At 30.7% G+C, this 16,023-nt stretch overlaps 1 protein-coding gene across 2 annotated transcripts in view; it reads left to right on the forward strand.

Annotated features, from left to right (window-relative positions):
• The window catches only part of LOC121119661 (tripartite motif-containing protein 2), a 242,673-nt gene that overhangs the window by 167,938 nt on the left and 58,712 nt on the right, over positions 1-16,023 (forward strand). For both annotated transcript variants that reach the window (XM_071889664.1, XM_040714396.2), the window contains exons 2-3: positions 4,856-5,089; positions 8,316-8,432. In XM_071889664.1, coding sequence (XP_071745765.1) covers positions 4,913-5,089; positions 8,316-8,432 — 294 coding nt within the window. In that variant the 5' untranslated portion in view covers positions 4,856-4,912. The remainder of the gene's footprint in view (positions 1-4,855; positions 5,090-8,315; positions 8,433-16,023) is intronic.

Below are 16,023 nucleotides of genomic sequence, written 5' to 3' on the forward strand. Positions count from 1 at the left end.
ATCAATGTCCATCCCTCAGAGTTTAACCTAAATTTAATCAATGTATTGAAAATTAATTATTGCTGCCTGTTCTCGAGCTCGGATCCAACACTAGTAGTTATAAATGATAGTCTGTGTAATGTGTACCTCGTTGTTATTATAACACAACAGTTATTAATAAATCAATTTTTAATCCCAGTTCAGTTATATAACATAGAAGAAAAATATTTGGCCTTATCATTTAATCGACTTGTATTTTCATTGAATGTCGAAAGGATCATAAATAAGGCTTCTATTATACTTCATTTTTTTATTACATATGGACTCAATGGAGATATTTTTTTGGGGTTTCTAACAGTATTTTGGATTTGAAGATCACATAAAAGATAATCAAAATAAAACCAAAGCAAAGTAACTCAAGGCTTAGGAATGTATTGGTCACAAAATCTAAGGACACGTCCGAATCGGACACAAAATCACTCCCATACAAAAAATTTTACTAATTGACGTCTCCATACGGGTGGCTTATCTAGCGGTTGCATTTTGAGCTACCACTTTTTGACGTCTGACAGCTGTAGTAACATTTTCATTCTGTCTAATATTTTATAAAAGGTCTCCAGTTTACGAAATGGTTAATTTTACGCTCAAAGAAAATTGGGAAATACTGAAGACTTACTTCCAAAATGGAGAGTCTTCAAACGAAACTGCAAGAAAATTACGTCGGTCGAAATAAAGCGCCTTCCAGGTAGTTTGTGGATAAATTTGTGAAGCGTGTGTGTGAAACTGGTTCGTTAATGGATAAAACAACGCGTTCCCGTTTTCGTCCAGTGTGCTTAATCGAAAACATTGCTGCTGTTGCCGAAAGTGAAAAAACGAGCAAGGAGCTGCCGTTACGGTCAATGGTGAGCGCTATCGGGCCATGTTGGAAGATTTTTTGTTTCCCAAATGGAAAAGGAAGACATCGACGATATTTGGTTCCAACAGGATGGCGCTACGTGCCACACAGCCAACGTTACAATAGATCTTTTGCGTACTGTCCTCGACATTTGCATCATAAGCCGAAACGGCAACGTCAACTGGCCACCTTGTAGCTGCGATTTGACTCCGTTGGACTATTTTTTGTGGGGAAGCGTCGAGGATAAATGTTACGCCAACCATCCAGAGACGATTGACTATTTGAAACACGAAATTGGAGTCGTCATTGCAGCTATTGAAGCTCACACAATCGAAAATTTATTGAAAAATTGGGTCGACAGAATGAGAAATACAGACAGCGACAGCGGCCATATGAATAAAGTGGTGTTCCATTATTAACTGGAATGTTGAGGCTTTCAAATAAAAAAAAAAATTATTGAAAAATATCCATCCGTCTTTTTTTTATAGTGATATAAAAAAAAAAGAAGTTTCGTGGGCCCCTCATGGGCGTCGCCAAAATTTTTGCAAAAAATTTTATATCAGAAATTTACTTTTTTAAACTTTTTTCGTAAATTTTTTTTGCAAACACTTGGGGATTTTTGAATTTTTTTTTTAATATTTAGATATTTGAGTTCTAATATTAGAAATATAATTTTTGGATTTTTTTTTTTTTTTTTTTTTTTTTTTTTTTTTTTGATAACAGAAGCAGTTATTTTAATTTTTTTCGCAAAATATTGTTGTTTTTTTGTGAACAGTTGTACATTTTAGAAATTTTCTAAAAAAAATTTTTTTATGAAAATAGCCCTGGGTTTTGTTAAATTATTACAAGAAATTAAATTTTTTGGAAGTACTTGTAGCATATTTGGAAAAATTTCAAATTTCAAATTGTATATTTGAATTTCTTCTCCAAAAAAATTTAATTTTTCAAATTTTTTTCGAAAAATTTCAACTTTTAGGTTTTTTTTCAAAAAATTTCCAAAGACCAAGCAAAACTGTATCTTTTAACTATTATTTAAAATATTAAATAATCCGTATCTGTAATTTTGACTAGAATTGCATCGGAAGAGGGATCGAATTTTTTTTTTAAATCGTCCCATCACTAGTAAAAACGTATGTTAGTTGCCAAGATTTTGATATATGACATCCTAGAATGTGTATTCTAAAAATTGCAACTCATTGTTATAAAGTACAGCAATGCATTCTGTATTGTGTGTCCCAATCTTTCATTGAAAAAGAGAAAATGAAAAGAGGTCACACATCACTTGGTGTTTAGCCGGTCATTAGCCTTTACCCCAACTATGAGACAATTCTTCATCTCCTTTTAAACAAATGAGTAAACAATGGCACAAGTATAGACATTTTCGCAGCTGTATAATTATTTCCATCGACGTATCAAAACTAGTTAATACCATTTGATAATTTGCATAATTGAATTTTGCTTTTAAGAACTTTTATATTGTAGCGTCATATTTTATTTGATGACACTAAATGAACAGGGGTTGAAGGAAAAAAAGGATTTATTTTCTACAAAAAAGGTCATTGAAATAAAAAAAAGTATTTTCTGGAACCTTTTAAATAATATTTTCCCGTAGATAATGTTCGAACAAAAACATATTTTACAGAAAAATAGAGATAATTTTTTGTTCTTTTCTTTAAAAAAAAAAGCCATTCAATTAAAATTATACACCAAAGGAAAAATTTAATTTTTCGCAATCTTATCGAAAAAATTCCAAAAACCAAAAATTTTATATCTATATTTCATCCTTTAATCTTGATCTTGGATTTTTTGCTATATGAAATATTTTTTATTACTCCCCAAAATGACAACAAATTGAGCTCTGTACCACAATTATTGTAGATTATTTAATTCTAAAATGTATTGCTACTTTGATGTTTGACCTTTACCTCTCAAAATTTAATGGCTTCTTACTGTGGCCCTATATAATCTTCGTACCAAGTTTGATCAAAAATTGATTTGTAAATTGTACTCTAATCCTGGGGACAAAGAAACAAAAGAATAATCCTTCAAACACTTTTTGTATTTGTTTGTATAATGTTTCTCAATGTTAAAATATACATATACTTAAAATTAGTGATGCACCGCAAGCTGAATTTTTCTGCATGAGTATTTTCGAGTTTCTAAAAACACTCGAGGAATTATGAACTTTACTCATTACTCGCTTGAATACACGTTACATCCCTGAATATTCGTTATTCGCCTGAATAATCCTTACTCAACCTAACACTTTTTCTCACTAAATAACTCGTCAGTCTATCCAAATTAAATTTTATTTTAGAATGATTAAAACTTGTCATTTAAAAATTGGTTTTATAATTTATTTTACACAAATTAATCTAAAAATTAGTTTAACATATTAGAATCGTTGTTATAAGCGTAATTCAACAGTTGAAATAGTCAATATTTTTCTATACCCTGATTATAACTGATAAATATTATGTTTTTAATGGCAATAAATCTTATTAAATTAATATGAATGTATATCTATGATAATATGTAGAAAAATAAATTTAATGTACTTCTAAGTAATTCGAATTTCCAAGCAATGTCGAGTACTCCCTCTGGGCTTTAATTTCTAAATTTGGCATAGAAAGGAAGTGACTCTAATAAGGTTTACATGTTATAATGTGGTCGAAAAAGAAAAACAAAGAATCCCAAATTTTGACGAGTTTCAAAGTTATGACGAATTACGAGGATTTGACTAATTTCGAGCTTTTTTCCAACTAACACTCGGCTGATTATGCCCAATTGTCGAGTTTTTTTGTTCATATTTTATTTATTTAATAAAAATCGAGTACCAATACACGAATTTTGTTTGTAGCATATCACTTCTTAAAATTATAAACGAATATAATCTTTGCTCATCTTCTGAGTTGTTTAAGAAATAAAACCTTTGGGAGATTTGATTTGGAATGACTCTTTTGTAAATACCATATCAAATTCGTCAATATCCCAATACCACTATAGAACCGCCTTACCAAACAACTGTAATATATAATTATTTAGGATAAAATTACTCTGGATTAGAAAATATTTTACAATATCAATAAGAATCATCAATTTTGGCCAATTACCCATTAATATAAACTTATCTGAAATCAGCCCATAAGTTTTGTTCATAGATACATCACTCAAGACCCAGTACACATGTTTATTTATAAAGAACATATACTCATAACATCTTTATTCTAATATAATTTACATGAATGAATAGACCTCCCTAAATTTTTACTTACAATACAAACATGTGCGCCATATTTTGGTAACATGAAATTAATAAATCATAGGATTAAAATGGGAAATCTTGATAAGAGATATATTTACATATTTGGATACGTGGATTCAAAACCATGCCTGAATTATTTTCTATGGAATTTAATGGGTTCGTAGTAAGGGATTTTCCTTCATGCTATTCTGCTATTCTTTCAAATATATTCATACAATATGTGGTGTGTATACACAAAAACAATCTGCATGAAAAAAAGAAGTGTCAATGTATTTTATTACATTACCAGCAGAGGGTGCTTTGTTGGGTCATTGTTGGGTTGAATAGAGGGGAATGAAGGTAATAGTGGATCTGCGTAGCTCAATGGACAACGTGCTCGAGAAAAAATATTCTGTTGAAGTCAATGTACTCGACAAAACATGTAAAATATTGTTAAAACACTTTTCACAATCCTTAAAGGGATCGTAGAGAACATTATATTTTATTTATTTCTAATTCTTTCATTGTGATGATGAATTTCTGCTAATTAAAAGGTATTTTGCTGGCTCCCAAAGGATTAACCAGAATATTTTGTTGACAGGAATTAGATATATAAGAAATTCAGACTTATTTTTTGGATAAAACACATTTTATCTTGTTTTTGTAGTAACGTATCAAAGCATTTATTTTAATTCATGTTATCATATATTTACGTATATTCTTTATTGTTTTTTCAGACACCTCGACTACTATCTCCAGGCTCGGGGATATCATCACGCTATGCTTGGTCCGGAATGGCCAACAGTCCGGATCGGGTATTAACAACTTCCACGACAAACAACAATAATAGTGAAAGCCGGGATGATGATTCGGGACTAGGATCATCAGACTCTCAATCACAAATCATTCGACACATTGATAGAAACATTCTATCCTGTCAAATCTGCCTTCATCGCTATCGGGATCCCAAGGTGCCTAGTTTCATTGATTTTTTTTGTTTTGTTTTGTTTGTGTATTACTCAAAAAGCTGTTTTTATGGATTCTCTAAACATGGACATAGATTTTAAAAGGGGAAATAATTTATGGAAGCCCGGGGTCAGTTGCAATCCTTTTTTGTTTTTGACTCAATTACTCGAAGCTGGGCTGGCATAAAGTTTAAGACATCATATATTTACACAATGGAGGAAGTAATTATTGGATCTCTTGTCCATTTTGTAAGTTATCCCACTGATAGAGATGTTCTTTGTGATAGGGTTCGCTTTAATGCCTCGGTCGAGGAGATAATCAAACCCCTTAAAGGATGACAGACTATTCATTATTTTGAATGAAGTACAGAGTGTTTACCAACTTACTAAGCTTGGGTATTTTATATGGTAGAACATCGGAGGAGAGAACATGTTTCTTCTGTAAACAATCACTGGAGACATCCCACAATTTTTTATTCGTGTGTTCTCATATAATTAGTATAATGGACCAATTGATTGAGTTTGTTTTTTTAACTTTAAGTTTGTGCATATAGATTTTTATAATTTCTATACAAGCCCATATCAAGTGGAAATAAATTACTTAACTGCAAAAGTCTAAGTTTGATTAAATGCACGAGAAGATGCACTATTACCTAAGGGTTTTACGATAATATTTAAGTATGTTGAATTTAATATGTTAAATAATTAAAACTAATGTTTTTATAAGATAATAAGTGGAAATACAGTATGGAGGTACAAAAAAAAAGTAATGTTCTTTGGGATTGAGATAAGAGACTGGCTAGACCACTCCATGACCTTAATGTGATTTTTGTTGAGTATGTTTTGGGTCATTGTCCAGTTAGTTGGAAACTCAATTACACGAGCTATATATCAGGTGTTTATAGATTGAAACCAAAATAAAATCAGTCTATATATTTAGACCAAAAATATCATTCCATAATTTAAAAAAATGATTTGATGTCATTGTACATTAGAGATTGCGATTTGGACCGAAATATCGGTCTAGTAATAAAATTATTTAAGACCGAACCGAAAAAAATCGGTCTTGAACCGAGTCTCAACACTAATACCTGCTATGAAATATACTTTGGATCTGTTTAACCAAAAATAGAAGTTGAGGAGTACTTTGAATGCATTTGAAGCTAATGAGGTGAAATTATTTCCATATTCAGAAATTTGTTTTTATGATTTTCTTCTCTTTTTTTTTTTTTTAGAGGGAAGGGGGGAGGGGTATTTGTGCAAAAGAAGAAGTCAGGTGTGTCGAATTCATGCTCAATTTAAATACATATATAACTAATACGTACATGCTTATAATTTCTCTAAAAATTATCTATATGAACAATGTTCAATCGAAAAATATTGCGTTCTTGTAGTTAACCCATATCCACGTTGTAATAGAACTACCACGTGATCAAAGCTACTAGAAGTAGTACACATAAATGGTCTTTGGATTTATTTAAAAAAACAATGCAAAAATTGCAATTTGTTGGGTAAAAATTTAAAAAATTAAATTTGTCGGAAAAAAAAATTAAAATTTCTAATATTGAATTTATAGAAAAAAAACTCATAAATCCATAGTCTTTCACAAAAAACTACAAAATTCAATAAAAATTCTATAGAATAGAATTTTTTGAAAAAATTTCTAAAATTAAATTTGAAATTGGGAAAAAAATAATGAATTTATTTTCACACCATAAAAAACATTAAATCATTAAGCTAAGACAATGTGCAACATTGTGATATTATTTATTAATAGTAAAAGTATGTTTGTGCATTTAAAACGTGTTTGCCCTCGGCTTGAAACAGCCTTGAAGGTCATTTTATATATATATATATATAGCCCCTGCTAAATTTTCATTGCATTTGTTTTTATTTATTTTCTAACATTTGCCTTTATTGGCATTTTTTATTAAAAAAAGATAATCATAATTTTCATTTTTTTGTTCATCTTGTTCAAATTTTGGTATACATCTTTCAAACTGTATGGTTGTGGTAATACACAAAAAGACAGATAGGCAAAAGACTACTTTTTGTAAAGATATTATTATCGTTCATTTAGACTGGTAAATACTGAGTGCTTATAAAAATATATTAAAAACTTTTGATATACTTTTTATTTAAGCAAAATGGTTACTTTAAATAAAAACCTTTAATGTGCTGTAAAATTATATAAAACCGAATAAAAACTTCAAAAATTTTGGGGCCTCTGAGCTACTTTTAAATATTCTTATAAATTGTACAAACTTTGTCCATCGTATTTTTTTATCAAAAGGAACACTTTTAAACTTCCATATTTTTACTTTCTCACAAAGAAAAAATTATATAATTCACAGCCTACTGAGGTCGTGGACCCGAATCCAAAGTACCTGGATGTGGTATAAGTCAATTTTTATTATCCTAAAAAATCCAATACCCAAACTGGCTTATGATACTTGAACTTTTAAGGATCTTAAAATTGATCCGAGGGATTTTTCAGATCTTAAAAATCTGATTGTATTACTTGATCCTATTTTAAAAAAAATATTTATTTTGAATGCAGAATTTCTATTTAGTATACTTATTAATTGAAGCAACATCTACATAAACAACTACATTAGATTGAGGATATTCCACACGCTGTTTCATGATTAATGCAAGAACTTACACTGTATTTTGTTTTTTTGCTGTCGAAGTTTCTTCTTCTTTTCCTCGAATCAGTATTCTTCACATTTATTGATTGAATACAAATTTATTTCTTATTAAGCTGTAAACAAATAGTAATTATTATTGAATAATAATTCAATTGTTGGAAGAATTGGGTAATTACCAACTGATTTTGGACCTTTTTTCTGTTTATTTTCAGAGAAGAGGTTACAAGAAACAGCATAGGTAGAGATGTGCTGTTGTTTTTTTATTAAGAGTTTGAGGAGAAGGCAGGAACAGGACATATGGCACACCTGAGTTAAGACGTTTGTCATTGTTAGCTGCCTGTTTGTTGCTTGGGAGGAGGGGGGTGCATTTCAACTATAAAAAGGAAAATTTTATACATTTAAAATAGCATTAGTTCATGGAGAGTAATGGAATTATATTTAAATTCATATATATTGATTTCGTTCTGAATTGGTGTAAATCAATTTACACCAAAAATAGGCCAAAATTATTCTTCATATATTAAGATATTTATACATATTCCTTAATAATAATAATACGTATTATTTTTATTTTTCTATAGGTTCTTCCCTGTCTTCATACCTTCTGTGTCAGTTGCCTTGTGAACTATATTCCTTCAGAGAGTTTGACAATAACATGTCCTCTTTGTGGCCAACAATCCATAGTGCCTCAAAAAGGGGTAAGAATTAAATTGTATTATTAATTGACACATATTTTAGCAAAATACCAAATTAACCAAACCTTGTACACAATACTCTGATTAAAAAGAACCTGTTGTTTTTGCATTTGGAATTTAATTATGATACGACTATCAATTTTTTTTTAATGTGTTCGTACCCATGTCCATAACGTAAGTAGAATATATCAGCCATTTTGTTTTGGGTGGATAAAAAGGTTGGGCATCTTTTGGTGTGCTCTGCAATATTCCATGATGTCCAATACTTTTCCCTTAAACTATTTTTCCTTGGGACATTTTGCCTGAAAGTTATTTTGCTCCAAGGATATTTTGCCTTAATATTTAAATAAATGAGGTTTATACGTTGTTATTGTTTTATATTTGTGAGAAATTGGCATTCCTTTTGAATTTTAACGCCGTGATAAACCAACTGACGAAATGATGATCACGTAATAAATATTTGCATAAGATAGTGTTCGTAACGAATATTACTTCAAGACTAACTACACATGTTCCATGAGCCTTATAAATGAATTAATAAAGTTGGCTGATTTAGTCTGTTTTGTATTGGTGAGGAACCTCTCAGGATCATGTATCTTCACAAAACTGATAGACCCATGATTACGACTGTTATAATTTATGTCCGTATCGTATGTTTTATTATCTCAAAAGATAATAATTCTTTCAGCTAGTGTAGATTTAAGGTACAATTAAAAGTCATTTGCCCACTTTGAGATAGGTCAGTTTCATACTGTTAGTAAGGATAGACCTTTCAAACGTTACCAAGGATTTACTAGCAACTTTTGCAACTGTTTTCTGAAGTGTTTTTTTACAAAGTTCCCATCACATTCCAAGATCTTGTAGACAGTCTACCTGGAGATTCCAAGAATCCTTATTTCTGATGACATTTTTTTCATTAATGTATCATTTTAAAGATTTGATATTTCATTGAATTAATAAATATTCTTAAATTAAAATCCATAGAATTTTAAATCATTTGTATGTGACAATATAAAGATCCTACCCGGTACCTATGCATCAATATATTAAAGTGTGTTTAGGGAGTCAAACATATGTACGCTTGATGTAGGACTTATCTACAATATTTGCATACATACATCTGCGAAAATATGCTCCATTTATTTGTATAAGAATACTATCAATAATCAGCGAGGCGATTAGGTATATGGGCAGTTTGAGAATAATTAGTAATTGGATAAAGTTGAATTTCATTACTCATCTTGTCTTATCTAAAAAGGTAGATCAAATTATTTTTATTTAAAAATATAAAAAGTAAAGACTTTTACCAGTATTGAGAATCGATTGGGTCGAACTTAAGGGATATTTTAATCACGTTGTTACTATAGTGTATCTTGCAACCTTTCCTCAAAAGAAACGGGGGAAAACTAATCACAAAACCAGCCGTTAGTATCCCAATTGCACAAGAACGTTGTTTACTTGTATTTTTGTAAACAACGCAACAGAGAGTGTGGCTTGTTCCTGCAAAATATTACAACTCCATGGTGAATAATATTATATAACATGAATATAGCTCTATGTTAATAGAGGGCACTATGAAAATTCTTCTCAACAAGTGTGATACAATACATGTCATTGAGAAGCGACGACCACATATGTACAATGTTCATAAAATACATGGATAACATCCAGGCCCAATTTTTGTCTTGTCTAAAAGCCTATATAATTAATAGATATTTAGTTATTTACAAAACAAAGAAGGCATCTGTTTAATACTACAATATAGGTATTTATACGGATACGAGTATGGTAATTATTTGATTAGGCTGCTGGTAGATTTTTTTAATATCAATAAGTCATATATCATTTAATGTTCACAATCTATTTATAATATATATGTATATGTACATTATAAAGATAAAAATATTTAACTTCTACCCTTATCATATAATGACTGGGTGCGTCGAAACTTTTCCATATTATAATTATTAATACATAGAAGTATTTTCTTAATTAATTTGACCATTTTTAATATGATTTCCTTCCCCTTCATTTATCCGAGCAACGCCGGGTAATCCTTAGCTGTTCAAATATACATTATTAACCTATTGACATCTTTAAATTCATATAATCATGCTAATAAATTATTATTATTACAAAACATAATAAAAAGTAAAAATATTTTTAGGACCATCTACTGAACTAATATAATTTGAATGTTTTGATCAATTATTTATTCTTTTTTGACTCCGTCAAATACTTCTTCACATCCTCAATCTATGTATTTAACTCTATGACTCAAGCTAACAGGCGCCATTTTGTCTTATAGGTATAGTTGAGAGTAATTCCATGTTTACTTGCAAGTAAATTTTTAAGGCTATAACAGATTATTATTTTATATTTGTTTTTTATTGGTTTGACTTACGATTTTTTTTTTACTAACGAGCTCGGTCTAAGAACTAATTAAACTCGTATCTTAAAGTATTACTGTATATATGTACGTATATAATATTTATATATTCAAAGTGCGTGTCATGGGGGTAAAATAATAAATGATTACAAATGATTTTGTGTACATCTGTAATCATATTGTGGCGTGGAGTAATATCCTTGGTCCCCTCTTAATGACCCTTGCATGATAAAACCATTAGGGCTATGAAATATGAAACATCTTCAAAGACGGTTTTATATTACAATCATAGTAATTATTAGTATCAATTGATAGTAAATCATACCCCTTACTAGATCCTAGTTCCAACCCCTTCAATTCATGTTCCATTCATAATAATTAATTACATATTGATATTGGGAATGGATTGACACAGGGGGAACAATGCCTCAAGTTATGATTGTATTCATTCTATAACAAATATTAAGGATGAATCATTCCTTTTCATTTTGACGTAGCATTCAGTCGCATACAAAATTTTACAGATACATCTGAATTAAAGATAAAACGGATCCGAGTAGGTTCGGATCTTTAGACTTTAATATTCTAGTAAATTTCAGGGAGCCAATCTTTAGGATCCAGATCCGAAACCCAAATTAAATGGATAATTATCTTGAATTTTAAAATCACTTTAACTGAAGTTCAGACTTAAATCGAATAGTATCATAATTAATGTTTCAATTTTACTGATGCCATAACATAATTTATAATTTATTGCAACAAATAATGGTTATATTTTGGTTTGATCGATCAGGTTTACTTCCAATCTTTGACTGACGTTTTTCGTTGAATTATGGGCTTCATATTAAAATTTTGTGGGATTGTGTATTGACTATAGTCCTGTCAGAAGTATCCGCAGGATAATATTGGGGGAGGGGGGAGGCTTAGATTTGGAATTTTTTGTAAAAAAATTAACAAAAATATCAAAAATCTATAGCTATTCACAAAAAGTATACAAAAAGTGAAAAATTAAACTGTTCGGAAAAAAATTCAAAATCGATTGCTATTCACAAAAAATGGAAATTTTTTTTAAATAAATCATATTTTTTGTTCTGCTGCATAATATGCCTGAATGACATTTATTTTTAAGAAAAGTAATCTTTCACAAAATAAAATTTACTCCTATTTTTGCTTAAATTTTTTTCATCCTGAAAAAAAAAATGCTAGTCAAAAACAAAAAATCCTTAATTGGGGTGGGGGGCACTACATCCCCTCTAACCCAACCCCTGCGGCCACCCCTGCTGCAGCCTTCATGTTATGTATTAACCTTTGTTCTCAAATGACCTTTCAAATAGAATCTATTTAACCTTTTTTTTCTTGAACTGATCGATAATTTTTTGGATCTATAAGTTCCATTTGCGGCGTACTAAAATTATTCTACATAATAATTGATAAAATTAAAAAATATAATCCAGACTTCATTTTAAGAAAAAAACATCCCAGGTTGTTGTTATGTTAACGGGCCACATATGAGGTCAACTTACATGCCTTTTCTACATCCATAAGTAAAGGGGATGATGTAATGTGAGATTCGAAAAGTAAAGAGACAATATACACACTTCACTCGCCTCTTTATTTAAAGAGTCAATCTAAGAGACTTAGTGAAACTCTATAGTCTGAAATATTAGGCGTTTTTGTTATTTTATCTTCATTTTCTTCAAGTCGTAGTATATACTGGTGTTGGATTTCCAGTGGACCAAACTAGTTTGCTCCTGGAGAAACGTTCTAACTGAACAGGTCTCAAAGTGACCTGGATCGGTCTTGCATGAGCTTCGATCTGGATGAGTCCATTTAAAACTTGGTCTATATACGTCGTTACCTTTATTGTGTCACCCAACTTTTCCCCCAGAAAGACCCACCCCCACTTCAAAAAAAACAAACCCTAAAAATCTATTAGAGCTTAGCCAAAAACAATGGAGTCACTTTCAGTACTCTTCACATCACGTTATCAATGATATAAACCATGTTGAAAAAATTAACTGAAAATCAACATGGTAACTCTGAATAGTTGAGGAATATTTTATAGGAGATCAGCAATAATCAGCTGTGAAAAAGGAGAAGGGAGAGAAGGAAATAAACAAGGACATTGGCAAGAATCATTCCGATTCCATAAAAACAAACTCAATTTCGCTGATATTGTTAGTTCTATAATATCACGCAACCTCTCTTCTAAAAAGAAACATTGAAAAAAAAGAGCCAAAATGAGTTGATGGTTAGTTCACATCTTAACAAGAGTCTATTCAATTTCAACGAATGAATGTTCAGAAAACTGAAATGGCAATAAAAACAAGAAACATTCACAGCCGTTAACACATGTTATGTTACCGGCTGTAACGCCAAATAAACTAATACTATGGATGAATTGTTGATGACGTAAACAATTTACTTTAGGTCTACTGTCTGGACTGAATCAGTCAAGGAAAAATACCTTAAATCCGATGATCACATAAAATCACTTAGGACTGACCCGATAAAAAATCATTCTTGGATCCTGTCTCAACACCAGTAAGTACCCTATGTAGTAGTCATCTAGAAATTTTGTTACTATGTTTTCTAAGCTAATGACTTGATGAAGGGTTATCATCTTATTTAAGCATTGATCTGACAGTCCATAAATAGATTTTATTTTTTTGCTCAAATTCACCTCATTTTATGGTTGAATTATTAGGTAAATAATAAATACAAGATACATAATATAATCTTGAGTTGAATGTCTTTGTGGTTATGGGTGTCCATTCCACACTTTTGTGTAAATGTAAAATTATTTATGGATGAATGTGAGACAGTGTAATTTAGGGGTTTATTTTGTCAAGGCTGTGCTTAGAAACAATAGAGCTAATTCCTAACAAATATATTTGAGTATTTATACATAGAGCTGGTGGATTACCTATATTTGGATAGCAAATAATATATAGGAATGATATAAAATTTTCTTGTGAACTTACACTTGAGGAAATATAATTTAACATTATAGTTTAAAATCCCTTCCCTAAATTAAGATGTGTTTATCTTTAGATGGAGGGCTATAGAACATAATTCATATGGCTATTTGAAACTGTGCTCTGATTTTTTTTTTTTTTCCAATAAATATTTAGGAAGTTAATGTCATTAGCCTATGTATCCAATTACTAGGGAGATTTAATTATTCAGTATTCTGGTACTATATCACTTATGTGTGGTTGTTTGCTAAGGTATTATTGAAACAGGAAACTCCCCAATTTTCGAACTAGCGCTCCTCCCCAATAAAATGGTCCTTCATATAAAATGTATCTCATAAATAAAAACGTTATCAATAAATTTTCCACATGCAGATGGACTAGCTTTTAACTCTTTACCTTCATTTCACTGGCAATTTCGGTCGTTGTATCAGATAATATATATGAAGCGTTTTCATTTGACGTGTTGATGTCGGTTATTTTAGTGATCAGGATAATAGTGAACTATTGCATTTCACAATGGTAACAACGACATGAATCTATGTGTCAATTAAAAATATATCTGTCCATTGCCTACTTTTATTATATATCAGATGCTAAAATGTATTAAAGATATGTTATTACATCCTTATACATTCTTATTTCCATAAAGTTGATAAAAATTAAGCATATTTGAAGGTATTTTTTTAAGCCTTGGTTTTTTTAAAGGTATTTGATGAAGTAATATCAATATTTATTAAAAATATGTCTACTTTTATGCAGTCTAAATATCAATTTTGAGTCTCCCTCAATTATTTATGACGTCAGTAACAATGTTCTGTTAATGCGAAAGAATCATATTTTAGTTTACGTCTTTTTTGACGTTCAAATGCGTGATTCATCCTTTTTTGCAAATCTTTATGTGCATTGAGCCAGGGGGGTCTATTGAAATCTGAAGACTTACAAACTCAGAAATCATGAAGGTTGAGTAATTGAAATTAATTCATAATTGATCTTAAGCATAAACAATTTCTTATAAAACAAAACAAACCTGAGCTCTCTAGTTTACGTACAAGTTGAGACAATAACACCTGAATGTGATTGGCGAATTTCCATTCGCGCACTCAAAGCAGTTGAGCGTCTCCAAGACGCCGTCTACGTTATCAGCAAGTCTGAAACATTGGAGAGAAAGATGGGATCTGTCAAAAAGCCCAAACTGGATCTGGAGGAGTTAAAGTCCATGAGGCCCCATGAAAGAGATCTCGGGATTGCATACGAGACTGTCCAGGGAACTATCAAAAAAATGGGTGGAAGGAACCTTGTGAGGGTGAAAAGGCCACTTCAGATACCAGCAATGAAAGAAACCCATCTCATACGTTACAAAACTCTTTTGAATATGATTTCAACGAGTCTTTTAAACTCTTTTTTTACCCTTTTAGACCTCCTTTAGCAAGGATGTCCCTCGTCTACATATTATAGGTGCATGTAGATGGATAGGCTGGCTATGTCTATCATACAAACACCAAGGCTCTCAATACCACTGTCATGGCGTAGAAAACTACATCTGTAGTGGGTGCGAGGCCTTCCGATGACACATGGAAGCCATCATTACCGCTAAGGATGGCTACATTAATGATTAAGGGAGCTGAGACACACATCTACTTTTTGTATTAATTTGGTTGAAATTCCATTTTTAATTAACAAATTATATTAGGTATATTACATATTTAGATAGCCAATAAAATAATTTTCGAGCTTTTTACATCTTAAAGTTGGGGGGGTTGACGTGCGGATTCATATCCGAATTCAAAGAAGTATATTTTTGAATACCTCTAACGTAGCAATGTTATGAAAGGATCCATTAAAGTTACTAAACATCATTATTTTTTATGTCATTTTATTGTCAAGGGAGAAACCTTTATCTCATTTAATGTGCAAAATGTAACTCATCCCTCCCCTCTTCCCATTTGTACCTATTAAAGTTTTTTTATTATATATTATAGAAGGCTATTCCTTTCCAGATAAAGTCCCATACATTTCAATGCACAAGAAAAGTCATTTCCTTTTTTACTGTACTACGGCATTATTCTTTACTTAACTAATGTTAAAATCCTGTTAAATTCCCAGTCCATGATTAGGGGTGTACATCCTAAGCTAATTTAGCATGCAAGTCTTTTTACTAATGGCAAATTGAACAATGTTGAGTATTCAGTCATTTTCGAGGAGAGAACATCTCAGTATAAAGTTTGTG

This window comes from Lepeophtheirus salmonis, chromosome 6 (assembly GCF_016086655.4).
Source record: "Lepeophtheirus salmonis chromosome 6, UVic_Lsal_1.4, whole genome shotgun sequence".
NCBI classification, from domain to species: Eukaryota; Metazoa; Arthropoda; class Copepoda; order Siphonostomatoida; family Caligidae; genus Lepeophtheirus; species Lepeophtheirus salmonis.